The 14,528-nt window shown below is 37.6% G+C and overlaps 1 protein-coding gene across 1 annotated transcript; it reads right to left on the reverse strand.

The window, feature by feature from the left end:
• Positions 1–371: 371 nt before the first annotated feature.
• On the reverse strand, positions 372–14,316 carry METTL22 (methyltransferase 22, Kin17 lysine). Its single transcript, XM_059826316.1, has 11 exons — positions 14,282–14,316; positions 12,346–12,696; positions 9,414–9,764; positions 8,993–9,033; positions 8,763–8,907; positions 8,208–8,279; positions 7,547–7,600; positions 6,236–6,316; positions 5,136–5,238; positions 4,158–4,326; positions 372–2,654 (listed from the first exon to the last, which is right to left on the reverse strand). Exons 2-11 carry the CDS (start codon positions 12,566–12,568, stop codon positions 2,619–2,621), a joined length of 1,275 nt encoding a protein of 424 aa, XP_059682299.1. The 5' UTR covers positions 12,569–12,696; positions 14,282–14,316; the 3' UTR covers positions 372–2,618.
• Positions 14,317–14,528: the final 212 nt, after the last annotated feature.

Here is a 14,528-nt window from a genome sequence, read left to right on the forward strand (position 1 = left end):
AAAAAGAAATACATGAATAGGCCAGCAGAGTTCTTAAGGGTTTTACAACGAAATATGCAAACTCTTTCCCAGTAGCTCACAAATCCAAGACCATCCAACCTGATATTGAATCACTTGACTTTTCTGTAAGTTGTATGAATCGAAAGCCTCGTGCAATTTACACTGGATTGTTATATACGTACTAACATCTTTGCCCCCTCACAATCATATTTTCTCTCCTTTCCATCTGGCTAAAAATCATGGCAAATTGTGTCTAAAACACTGCAAAAAACAGGTGTAAGACAGGACTGCCAAAAAAAAAAAATATCTAAGAATAGTACCTGTTACAATTTTTCAAAATTTAGATACATCACCACAGGGCCATACTATTTTCTAAATCATGCTTTATTAGGAAAAAAATCCTTCTTGATTACATACATACAGATAATGTGCTCAAGGCGTTATCATTTTAGGCACTAACTTCATTTCCAATCATAATCTGTATGCTCAAGACTAAATAATTACCCACTTTTAATCATCTTAATAAACAACAAACTGCTAAAAGCGTAAATTTGCATGAAGAGTTCTGAGAACAACTGCCATGTATGACATATGTAAAGTATGATTAAAGTCAAAATAGAGAAGGTGGCATCCATACTTAGTATCCTCAAGTAGCAATGGACAATTCCCTGGCAACACAGGCTGTATTATCTCTCATTAACACTGCAAAGCTAAGGCATTGTGAGATTCTTGTGATTCTTGTGTTCTTGGAATTACTGCCTATTTTTTACTATTCCTTATCATCAGTGATAAGGGTCATATCCAGATTTGCGATTTGTCCTTTAGATCTCAGTCACTGAACTCCCAAAGATGTTGTTTCCCTTCAAAAGACAGATTAACTTTGTTTCTTTAGGAGGAAATTCTACTTCAGCTTGCTTCCCAAGCATCCATGATGTTTGCATTTACTCAACCAAAACCAGAAGTATAATAATCTATTTCAGATGTTAATTTATGCCATCTGCGGTAAAATGGCTGAATTCTACATTCAAAAGATCTACAGTATCCCTCTACCCGGATGAGTTTCTGTTGATAATTCCAAAGACTTTCAGAAGTCCTGCGCAAGTAAAAGTCTTCTCTAACTGCACAACCTATTTCCCATCAGTTCAAATTAATTTCTTTCTACAGCCTTCAAAAAATTACTTAAATAAGCAGCTACATTCAAAACTAGTTGCTTTCAGTTACTCTACCAAAGTTAATAACATTACAAAACAAGCAAACAAATAAAAGAACACCAGTTTGGGAATCTTTGGATTAAAATACAGTTTTGTATCTTTGAAGTTCAAATGAGGGTTCTGAGAGAGAAGTTCTGTATTAATGTAGGCATATATATGCTAACATAATGTATTTTTTACTTTGACTATACTCACAGGAAAAGACCATCATCATCATCTAATAACCTTTCATCTCATTAAAGAACACACAAAAAAAGTCTTCATACACATCCACAGGTTATGAAACAACTGACCTAAAACAACTGAACTAAACCAAATTTAAAACAAGACTTTCCAGAAGTCATCCAGATGCTTCTAATCTCATGTATGCACACTCCCATGAGACACAGGCCAGAAGAGCTTCGTCACCAACATTCTCATAATACTAAAGAATCCAGCAGGCACAAGAATTCCCGTGACAGTGTACATATGGCGAGTGATACAAACATAATAGTACACATAAAATTTATGAGAAGTACAAACAGGTTTTTGGTTTCACGAATAACACAGGAGAGATTTGATCAGTATGTTGTACTTTAATCCAAAAGCTAAGATACTGAAGGCCCCATTTGTATGGGCAAGACATTCTTGGTCACCTCCTTCCCCCCAGTCTCACACATATATGTTGAGGGTAGAATTCCAAACATTTAAAGAGCGGTAGCGTATCACTTCACATAGTGTCTTCCCACCCTCGACCTGGCAAGGACAGGATAGCTTAAAATTCCAGCAGGACAATATAGCTCCAAGACCTCTGTCGAGTATTTTTAGAGGCTTAAACAAAATGCACTTTGTCTCCTTTCAGTTCAGACAGTAGTCCTAAACTAGCATGATTTAGATAGGAGAAACTGAAAATTAACGACTAAGTTTCATAAACAGGTTGCTTAAAGAAAAGTCTATGAAAGACAAACAGGTCTTGCCCAGAACACTGTTTCACAAATGTCCATAAATGTAAATAATGTGGAACTAGGATGAGACCAAGAACAGTGTCCACGTTCAGAAAACTAAAAAGGAACATGCATGACATCTGCAAATCAACCAATGGAAAAGGTTAAAATACATCTTTGTCAGACTCTAAAACCTAAGTCATCAATCCCAAAGAGCAAGCCACTGCGTCACTGCCACTGTTTGGCATCCAGCATATACTCTGAAGATCAACATTAAACAGTTTTGTAAAAGAAACATAGAAGAAACCATGTCCTAAGTGCCGAAGCCAAAACGTATTGAAGCAAAGCAAATCTGCATAGCAATACTTTCTGAGAACACAGTTCCACCAGGAAAATGCTTTTCTTGGGATGAAAATCCATTTTTAATAAAACATCAAAAACCCTTTATCCTTAGATAAAGATCTTCTATTTTCTCATGTCCCTGTCACGTTAGCTGTTCAGCAACGATCTTCCACAATTCCTGTAGGAGTGGAAAAAATACATACAGGTATCTTCTCAGATCAGTAGGTTGCAATTATGAAAAAGTACAACATGCCCACTTGAAGACAAGTTTTAAGACACACCCTGTACCTCCACCTACAGATAGTATCCATCTCCTAGACCAACCACCAAATTATCTTTGAGACAAAGAAATAGAATTGATTTCTTCATTCTTGTAGCATGATTTTTTAAAATAAAATATTAGTTTCATTCAAATAATTTGTTTTAAAAGGATTTCATTGGTTTGCATTACTTTCTGCAGTATTTTGACTGATAACATTGCTCTTTTTACTAAACTGTGTTAACAAATGCTTTCAATAATGCTAATAAAAATACAACTGGAAAAATCATTTACTGAGGAATCAAGGTCCCACAAATGCATGTCTTATACAAACACACACACACTTCTCAATGTTTTGGACAATGAAGATGAAAAACAGACCACTTTATTTCCGTAGAATAAATTAGCATATACTTTATCTGCTACACAAAAGATTATTAAGCAGACTATCACGTTACTCGTCACCATGACATCTTGAATTGTGGCAATATACTTCACGATCAATAAACCACTTCAGTGTTTTGAAAATGCATGTATTTCAAAGACCAGTAGCCTTCCGCAAAAAGGCTAGGGAATGAGTTTACACATTTAGTTATAATCCAGGTTACGTTTATATACTTGTAAAACTTGTTTTAAAGTTTTGCATGCATGTTTTATGCCTGAAGGTATCAGCATTAAGTAAAATAAATCAGTCTCATGAAGTAAGTGTGGGCCCTGTAATCTTACTATGCATACATACCGCAGAAGACACAGCAATAGTATGTTGACTATCTTGGTAACCGATTTGCAATCCAGTACAAGATTTGCAAGTTCTCTGAAATCTGTTAGATTGTACTGTTCTAGAAGCTAGCAAGCTATTAGCTACCCTGCATAATATTTGTAAGAGCAGACAATTGGAAAAAAAAAAAATAGAGAAGGAGAACCATAAGTGCTTGGGAGGTAAATTAGATAACTACAAATATTATCTCTGATATGTTTCTGAGTAACAGAAATTTACAGCTAATAGACTTCTTCATAGATATTAGAACATTATTTCCTGAACTGGGAAAGGAATTACTAAAACTATGAATTAAAAGCTCTTCTACAAACAAACAAATGAGAAGAAATATCGGTCCCATTTTCTAGTCAATCGCAAAAATTGTATTTTACAAAGTAATGGAGATTGTTTCTTAACCTTTGAAGAAATGAGTGCAGTCTAAGCCACTGTACTGGTGGTGACAGAAAAGGGTATGTTGTGTCAGTCTAATACAGGTTATGTAAACACGAACAAGAATAATTTTAAAACAACAAAAAGCTAAATGGCAATAAATGAAAAAATAATGTTTATTCTCCTCTTCCTACTTCATGTTAAGCAAACAGCTGAAAACTAATTTGAGATGATTAGCCCAACACATTATATTTATTTTAATGAATGCCACTTACCAACTGCTCAATTCGTTCATAAACAAGAAACTGGCAGAAATCAAGCTTAATGGGCTCCACAGTATATTTCATTTTTCTATCTTGGAGGTTCTCCAAATCATTTAGAGTATTTCTAAAATGACTGTAGGCTTCACATGTAACATCCATATGTCTTAAAGTGAAGTTCAGCCTGGCAAGAGAATATTTAATTTAAATGTCTCTCCTATACTGGCATCTTAAATAGCTATGTAACTTCCCTCTGCTAATGGAAAATGTGGGTCTTCTCAGTGTAATTAACTATCTTTGATAGCCAAAAAAAAGTAACCCCCTGCTATTCCTGAAAAGTGGACAAGACTTATGTTAGCATCAATACACAGTAACTCTTGGATGAATCTCTCCATCAATTTTAGGGCACTTTGCTGCAACAGAATCATTGGCTTGGCTTCCTGGACAAACACTTGGCAACAAATCACATGAACAGATATTACTTACTTACCTCCGGAGATTTAAGCAAAGCCTATTAATATATTAGTTTATGAATGGACTGCAACACATGACTACTTAAAAACATTCAATGATTCCTTGAAAGAAAACACAAGAGAGATTGTTATATAGGTACTCAAGCTGGGAAATGTATACTCTAATTCTAAGCCCCTTCATTCCACTCTATGACCTCAAAAATATATAGCAAATGTTATCAGGCATTATAGAATGCATCAGTCTAGCCACCTATTTATCCTTATTTGCACCGAGGTTATCTGATGCGAAATAAAGGTAAGACAACAAAAGCCAAACTCTTGTGGAAGTCAAATTCTGCACTGATAAAAATTAAGCATGTATAACAACAAATGCTTGTCCTGAGCATATACTGCAGCCTGTGATCAACTAATATAATGAAACTCAGAAGCCAACCTTCAACCAAATCAGATGTTTCTTCCAAATAAAGAAAGCATGTAAAGTTTTTAGTGCTTTTTATTTTACGTCCTTGGTAATACTTACCTCTTTTCTAATGCTAGGTAAACTGTGCAAGAATTTCTCAAGTTGTGTGTGATTCTATACAGCGTTCTGAACAAGGCATCTGTCAGGTCATCATCATAGAACACTACAAAATAAAAGATCAAGAGCATAAAATGTGTATGCTTAAATGTATTATCTACTTAAGTCTCAGGTATGAAACAACAGGCCTTAGTTTGATTATTCTAATCAAACAAGTCACTATTTTAACTAAAACCCAAAGTATATTTTTAATGGCAACCACTGACCCTGTAATAGTATCCACTGCTGCTATTTATGCTAGGCTTTCTTTAAGATTTCTCTCGTATCAATGGGAATCACTTCTGTCAGACAACTTACAAAACTTTAACAAGATTTCTCTCAGCCTGGAAATATCTTACTGCAAAGCCAGAAAACATGGGATATAATAATGTATTAGGGCCTCATTTCTTACAAAAATATAAAAAAAGGCAGTAACTAATATACCATTATAACTACATCTCCTTGGAAAGCAGTCTTGCAACACCTTTCAATATCCTAACTAAAACCACTCCTCCTTTATTTATATATCAAAACAACAATAGTTTTCCTATATAGATAAGCTAGCATGTAATTTTTCAGTCTTTCACTTAAGCAAGAAAAAGAGCAGAAAAAAAGGACAGAGCTATCCAAAGGCATAGACTCTATGGGCAAGTGCAGCACCTGAAACTGTTTTTCACATTACAGAATATATTAGTCTAAATACACCTACTTACCATTATTTGCACAAAGGTTATCTGATGCAAGACAAAGGTAGGACAAAACTCTTCTGAAAGTCAAATTCATCACACCACTTTCTTTGAGTAATTTATTTACTCACTAATAATTGTCACACCAAATGAAAGAAAAAGCTAGTAGTTTTCAACATCTGTTCTCCTATTGCTAATTCAGAATGTAAATACAATTGTTTAAAAAAAAAATATAGGCAGGAACACTTCAGGCAGAGCTTTGACAACTTAGGTAGGGATCTGACCTATTAGATTTTAAAAGCAAACGAGGTATGTTTAAATTATTACTCATAATGCTCAAGTGTGTGATTTAAAAGATTGCTGTTTGTATTTTCCTACCATCAGCTGCCATTATCACAGTACAGTGGTCATGCAAATCAGCAATCTCTTCTTCAGACCAGCTATAAGGAGCTTCAGGATCTGTAACAAAGAATATGGCTTTGGTGTACATGATTAAATGTCACAAATGATTGATAGCTGGAAAAAAGAAACTTCTTAACTCCTGTGGTCATCTGCTACTCTATAAACAGAGCAACCCACTGAAGGTAAACCAAAACCTGCCTTTATTCATTCTCTGAAGTTCCCTGCAGTCTTTTGCTTTCTCTTTGTTATGTCCAATCCTCCCATGGCTGACTAGCAAGAGTAAGTTTTCTTTGACTTTAGAATTTACAACCAATTACTATCCTGTAGCAAGATCACAGATTTAACTAGATTAAAATAAATAGTGCTTTAAATAAAAAAACAAATGCATCTTCGTATAAGTTTTGATTAAGCTTCCTACTTCATCATGCTTTTTAAAATTTAAACTTTGTTAAAATATGGAAACTTTCTCTGAAAGTCTAAAAAACATAAAGCTATCTCAACTGGCAGTATCAAATATTTTCATTAATCAGAATTTTGAGGTCCAAGAGAGGCTTTTGAATGCATAAAGGACGTTTCCGCTTGCTTAAATAGTTGTTCTGTTTTTAGAAGCATTACATCAAATCCAATTGATGATATAAAAATCTATAAAGTAGGCTTCATATAATCAAGTGCTACAATTTTGTGTTGACCTTGCAACCACTAGAAAGAAAGTTTTAGTGATTTGCTTTACTACCATTAATTGCATTTTAAATGTTACACAAGTTAGTTGCCTTTATTTTGCTAAAAGCAGCAGAACGCATTCCCTCGGCAAGTATTTAAAATATAACACATTCACCACTACATTTGGAACAAGTATTTATACATCTTCAAATCATCACCTACCCTCCCCATCACCTTTTACAGTCTTGTATTCATGCAGTCATAAGCCACACAATACCATCACATCAAAATCTGGATTACAGTAACTCAAATCCACGGCATTGCGCCTAGATTCCATTATCACCATATAACAGACATATCTTGTTTGCACCCCTGGATTCTGACCTAAGTGAAGGACAGCCTCCACTTGTCCGTTCTCAACCTGTCAGTAAATTCTTTCTTACTCATTCACATGGCAATGATGCACCCAAAAACAATCACATACTTTCAACTATTTTTCCAGAGGCGTGTGTGCTGGAAGACTTACTTCATAAACAAGGGAATAAGCATTTCTTGATGGCTCTGAAGGCAGAAAAAACCAACCAAACCACCAAACTCTATCTGAAAGGACCCATTATAACCACCTACCAGTGCAGAATTCATCTTTCAGCCAGTCCATTTCTTTTACTTTAACTTCCCCTCCTGTGGGTGAAGAAAGATCATATCGGTCACAAACAGCCTTTCAGACAGTACCTAAGCAAAAGTAAAGAGTCAAAATCTGTATTGAAACAAGGGATGAAGATATATTGTGAGGACATACGAAACAAGTAAAAGTTGAACATCAAATCATTTACTGTACAAAACCAGTACCCACTCACAAGAGAACAGGATGAACTCACGGGTCAGAAAGATAACCTATGTTCTCTTTTACATGTCTCACCTACAAAATACTTCTGCTTTCCAGAGTTCTACCTCTGTCATTTACACTCTATTTATGTGACCCTTGGCACCTGCATATCTGTCATCCTCCCAAGTACCTCAGTGAAACTCACACAATGACTGTGTAGGAACTACAGCTGGTCATAACTGCTGACCAGAGAAAAAGTATTTTGCTCTTCTCAAAAGGAAGATGTCCCATTATGGACCACATAGAGATATCTTGGCATCTTTCTTTTTAAATGAGTCACTTTTAACCAAGAGAAAAATTTAATTTTATTTGTGAATATGTTAGGTAGTCAATGACTGTGCAGTTTAATCCCAAAGTAGTTCATATAGGCAACTGCACAGACACTGACTGTATAGCACTTACTTCCCGGCTCCATCAGGTGTTTGTTTAATGCAACGTTTTGCTCACACATGGCCAGAAGATCTTCACCAACGTCTGGAAAAAAGTGATAATGATATTCAAAATAAGAATATTTTGCATGGGCCGTGCATGCCCCTGACCTCTCAGGCTAATACTAAGTTTCCGTCAAGCTGACGAGATTAAGGAAAATTCAGAACAACTCTATCCACTGATGATTGCTTCCCTAGTATCCTTCTTTCTTTTGTCTTTCAGTACTAAGCTCTGAGCCACCCTTGAAGAAAGACGTTAGATTCCTATACTACCTATTTTAATCTAGGCACACTATCTTGAGTTCACAGTAATGTATTTTGCTTTTAAACTCTTGTGCTTAAAAGTAGTACTGCTTTTTCAATCTGTTGAGAAAGTTCTTTATATTTTTCAATAAACAACACAACAACTTTAAACACATTAATAAAAAATTATTAACTAAAACTGAACAGATGAGGATGAAAATCCCAGGATTAAAGTACTGCTTTGTGAAGCTTCATGAAAATATTTAACTGAAAATAACTGCTTTACCTGTGCAATAAACTGTCTTGGCAACTGTTCCCATGATAATGCTTGTCATTCCAGTGCCACCTCCAAGCTCTAGCACTGAGCAACACCTGAATGTGTCCCGTTTAAACAGAATGTAATCAGCGAGAAGAAAGGCTGCACGCCAGACCTGTGGATAAGAGAAGCAGTTAAAACTGAATAAATTCTGAAGCACAATCCATGAACAGCAAGATACTACAAGGCAGAATACATACTTGTTTACCAACATCTTCTAAGGGGGTTGCCATAGTATGTTCTGTGAAAATGAAAGTAGAGTAGAAATAATTATCTCAAAATGTTGTTCAAATCAAGTTCCATAGTGGCAAATTTGAAAATCAAGTCATGCTTCCCTTTCGAACTAAACACTCTTCATTCTATATAATAATGCTAGATAACACCAAAACCCTCACTCTAACTAAGGAGCGCTGAGTTTCCCATGGTATGCTATTGCCCAAATCACTTCTGGAGAAAAATGGTAAATTTTTAAAATATTTGCAATATCACAGTATTATGTTTGTTTTATTATCTCCTTTCACTTAGCAACTGCTGTTCCATTTCTAAAGAAAACCTATTTTTCTTTTGTTTTACACAAACGTATTTATTCCATTTCTCCTTGACTGCAAGCTTACTGATTACCTATTTTAACAACATCACTGCAAGTGCATTCTTGTTCTTCATCTTCAAAAGCATCTTCTTTCCCTTTCATCAGAATTACAGGATACACTCTATCTCTCAGAAGATCCTCCACTTCTAAATCAGAGGCACTTCGAGGTCTTCTGACCACTTCCAAGTCTCCGTCATCGTCTAGCAGAGCTTCTGCTCCTTCACTATTTAATTCTCTTTCTTTTTTTAGATTATTCCTGTCCTTGTCACACAGTTCATCTCTACTTCTGTACTGGTGTTCTCTTTCTGTTGTAGCTTCTCTCACATGTTTCTCAGATGCTGAATCTTCTGTGTTCCAAAGGAGTTTGAAATATGACAGGAATACTGTCAGAACATAGAAAGGGGAAAAAAGTTAAACACCAGGTAAGAACAGAATCTATGTGCAACTTCCACATGCATGAAATTTTGGTATGTGTTTCACATATTAAAAATCTAGAGGATAAAAAAAATAATTGTACAGATAACTTGAAATATAGTTCAATTCGCTACGAAGAAATATTTCTGTATCAAGTTCTGTCAGCAGAAATAAACGAAGCACTTTCACAGTCTGCTGGCTGACTCAGCATCTACTCAGTCACAAGGCACTTTCAAGTGATTTAGTAACACTTATTTTAACAATTGGCAGAAGGGATTGTTTCTTACACCCTCCAAAAGATCTTCTGTTGAGACAATCTCAAACCAAGTTGAAAGAAGAATTAATACAAGTTAGAATTTGTTTCTTTTGGTTAAGATTTAATTCCTCTCTTGTAAGAAACAAACATGTTCTAGTAAAATCAAGTAGAATTTTTTTATTGTTTTAAAAATCTTTAAGAACTCAAGCAACTTCAAGCCTTGAAATCAGTTTAGCATGAGAGCAGAAATAAACTCACAGGAGACAGCTTGCCAAAGCTGGACATGCTGACACTTCTTTTTTTTTTTTATTTTAAAGTCTTCAAACTGAGTCTTTGACGAGGTTAAATGTATTAAGGCCATTGTTCTCAATAAACCAATTAATTAAAAACCTTTTGCAACCATCACCCAGTGACGTCAGCATCTATTAAAAATTTTAAGATATCCAAACATGGACCTTGCAATTTTAATTACAGGAATCTGTATTGTCTGAATACGACACACGAGGAAGAACAAACATTTGTACTTCTATCTCAGCTCTACAGCAGTGCTTATGCACTGTGCTTGACTGAACGGGCCAGTCATGGAACACAGAATCATGGACTTCGATTCACCCACTCTGGTATGAAATCAGTGTTTGTAGACATCTTAGGCTGGGTACTATTATTCCAAAAATCACACACAATGTGTTGAGACTTGAGAAAAAGAGCCAAGAATACGACTAGTGAAAAAGATCAGTGCCAGCAGGATTCTGAGAAGAATGTCTTAGAATTATGTTCATTCACACCAAAGGGGAAAAGATAAAAGTGCTTGCCACCATTGCTTTCAACAATTTCATGATTTATGGAGTTTTATTCCAGTTTCTTTAGAAAGCAAGATATTCAAAGTTAGTCTACTGTAACCTGAGAGAAGTCCTTCTCTAGAGAGACCATTTTCACCTAGATCTAATAAGATCTTCATTGCCTATCCTAGCATGAGAAATTTTTAAGTTATCTACTATTTGCCTGACAACCAGATTAAACCTATTTGAATATTTAACAAATTAGAGGATACCATCAATGAATGAAATGCTTTTGTTCTCCAAGTCCATTCTGATCCTCTGCATGTTCTATGGCATTTCAAAACGTGTAAGGTAAAACTGACCCAAAGCAGCAGAGACTAAATCCCCATGAGGTTCCCTAAAAACCAGCAAAGTGACAGTGGTAGATTGTCATTGTATTTGTTAAGAATAAAAGCTGTCACACTACAATCCAATTCTTGTCTTAATAAATAAAGGAATTTCCCAGACCAAGTACATTCAGAGTAGGTAGCATATGCTGTCATTTCATTCTGTTGAAAGGTTCTTTGCATCAAGCAAAATCACAGCAAACAAATGTTGAACAGCACGGAGATACACCATAGCATTAATTACCTGGTTTTGACCTCATCAGGGTCAAAAATTATTATCCACTTCTTTGTGAAGCCTACTTTTATGATTTTTTACATTGTCATATGCCAGAACAGCTGCAAGAGTTATTATTTTTATGTCACAACTGGGTTTGAAAAAAACAATTAACACTTCCATCGCTGCAGGAGCAGTACTTTTCTACAGAACGTTCTACCAGCGACTTCAAGGCCAGTTTCCTTGACAACTTTAATAGACACCTACAAGCTGGAAATCAGTCAGAGGCGTTTGCCAATTCATTTCCACTACAGCCTTGACTCTTGAAATTATCTAAGTCAGTCAAATCTATTGCTATTCTGAGCTTTCTTGTTGCCAATTTTTTAAAACAAAAAAAACCAAACAAAGCTGTTAGGCTCCTCTGGAATAGATGGTAAATCATCACATAAAGATTTTATTAAAATTCATAAAATAATTACTGGTAATTTTTACTTTAAACTTAAGTTACACTATTTAAAACCCCTGGCTTCTCACCGTTTGTTTGTATGCAAGAAACATCCCAACTTTTTAACATGATTCCCAAAGTGCTGTATTGAGATTATAGCTAAACAAACAAATAAATAAATAAATCTGCAAGCAAGTTAACTTGGTTACTCCTTCTCAGAAAGTAATTTAAAATTTCTTTTTTACGATAGGCTGTCTACAAATTCTACATTAATAGTTTTCATTTCTGTAGTTAATTTCGTGAGCAGAATCCAGCTAGCCCTCTTCCTAAAGACTGAGTAGGAAGTGATTCTGCTTCTAACTGGAATAAAATATGTAATGATTAATATCAACCATTCAAAGGAGGATTCAGACATTACAAAGATATGAATACGCTTTAAATACAGCTCCATCAGTCTAAACATACATTACCTGGTTGTCCAGCTGCATTCAATCGTACCATGAGATGTCTTTTGTTTGGACAGCGTAAGTGAACATCAGAAAGTACAGTGTCACTTTTAAATGTGGGGTTATCCATCTCCTTCTCTGTTACATCTACCATGATGTGCTGGTGAGGGGAACATATACAGTACCCAAATAGTCCCCTATGAAGTGCTGTCACAAAGTGATATGATACTCTTCTATTAACAGGCATCAAGTAACAGTTTTGCTCAGCAAGATAACCTCATGACATAGTTTCTGAGAAGACCTGAGGCAAGATGTGACCATGCAAGCTCCACCATGCTCCAACAAGACAGCAAGTTGCGCATCAGGATGTTCAGCCTAAAACCAAACACAGACAGCTCTGGGTGACATCCTGACACTGTTTGAACACGGCTCCAGCAATATTTTGGAAGATAAAAAACAGATTACACTGTCCAATAAAATTGCAATGCTCCAATGCTCTCTTTTACAATGCTCCAAAGAATCATCAAATACATAATTGCTAGTAGCTCATTGGCAGACATCGCATATCTTAGGAAGAGCTACTAATTAGCTTGTGTTAAAAACAACTGACCCTGAAAAAAACAGATGTTATCATAAATGCACAGACTTACAATGCTAAGTCAGTCTTCAAAGGAACATAAAGCCCTGTGTGCACAACTTCATCATTTTAAGGGATCTTGTTCTTCATAGGAATCTGAATTTTCTCAGAAATGGACACAATTACTGAATGTATGATCATAGGTTAGTCCCCCAAATTTTGTAGAAGGACTATCAGCCCTTCCTGGAGAAAATTCAGCTCCTTTTACATGCCTCCACTAATTGGGCAGTTAACGTCTCCCGTCTTTGGCGCTCTGTATTCTTCCCCAGAAAAAAAAATGAACACCTGAAATCATCCTCATTACCTAATGTCCAAGGCTGTGTTGTGTCTCTGTCCTAGGGCACAAAAAAATTAATTACTTCTTATGAACAGAAAAATGAAGAGGACATTTATATCCCTATGCTCTACAAAACTTGACATTTTGTGAAGGGTCTGTGAAACACTGATGAACCACAGATCTGAAAACAAAATTTTTGTCTTTAAAAACTAAGATGACAAGCTTAGATCACACACACACAAAAATCACCAAGCATTATACGAATGATTTAGTTAACGAAGACACACAGGTGTCACCAGCTATAAGCACCCCTAATACCCCTTATGTAAAAACTGTTGATGCCATTTCCTGTGGTGCCATTAACATCTTGGAAGATTAAGCTAAATTTTCTATTATCTGCTCGTGCTTGAGCAAGGTCATAAATATATAGGCTTAAAATACTTCAAGTTATACAGGCAGCCTTCATAACTTTTGCTATGAAGTTCTATTAACTTCTGCAAACCCTCATCCAGCCTCCAAACCTGCCCTCTGCCAGCAGAAACCTGTGCACAACCCACACCCAAACTTGAGGCAAAGCACCAAAACGCGGTTTCTCCACCACCTGCGGAAGAGACAAGCCAACGCTGCGCTACCAGGGAAACGCTGGGCGCCCTGTCGTGGTCAGGACACAGCCGAAGCCTCGAGTTTCGGCCTGCCCGGCGTAGCGCCCGCAGCCAAAGCCTGCTCTTCCCGGGGAGCCACCGCCTCCTGCTCGGGTAGCGCCAGCGCAGCCCGCAGGCAGGCCCCCAGCCGCGCCAACACCGGCTGGTTTCCAAACGAAGCCGCCCCCCTCCTCCTCCTCCTCCTCCTCCTCCTCCTCCTTCCCGGGGCCGGCCGGCCGCAGACCCTTAGGCCCCCCCAGACCGGGAGGGCTGGAGCCGCGGGGCGGGAGGAGCGGCTCCGCAGGGAAGGGGTGGCTGCGGGGAGCGGGAAGCACGCGGGCACGAAGACGGCAAGCCGAGCGCGTCCCCCCGGCGGAGCGACCCCGCCTCTCCCACGGCCCCCACCTGCCGCCACAGGGCGCCTCCCGCCGCCATTTCGGAGGCGACGGCTCCTTCCGGCGCCCAGTTGACGCCGCGCGCGCGCCCTGCTCCCCGGCAGCCCCCGCGGCGCCCGGGCTGAGGCAGCGCGGCTGGTGCGGCCCGCAGGGACGGCAGCCCGCGCTGGGGACGGCAGCCCGCGCTGGGGACGGGCAGCGTTCCGTGCGCCGGGATCGCGCTGCTCGCCCTGGCAGCCGCCGCAGGCCGCTGGGCT

Source organism: Gavia stellata, chromosome 18 (genome assembly GCF_030936135.1).
Source record: "Gavia stellata isolate bGavSte3 chromosome 18, bGavSte3.hap2, whole genome shotgun sequence".
Classification (NCBI taxonomy): domain Eukaryota; kingdom Metazoa; phylum Chordata; class Aves; order Gaviiformes; family Gaviidae; genus Gavia; species Gavia stellata.

Excerpts from the sequence above, each read along its gene's own strand:
- METTL22 (XM_059826316.1), bottom strand. The coding sequence starts at position 12,568 with ATGCCTGTTAATAGAAGAGTATCATATCACTTTGTGACAGCACTTCAT. Across the intron at positions 9,765-12,345 it reads GAATGCAGCTGGACAACCAG|TATTCCTGTCATATTTCAAA; the intron begins GTAATGTATGTT and ends ATGTTCTGACAG. Across the intron at positions 9,034-9,413 it reads CAGTGATGTTGTTAAAATAG|AACATACTATGGCAACCCCC; the intron begins GTAATCAGTAAG and ends TCATTTTCACAG.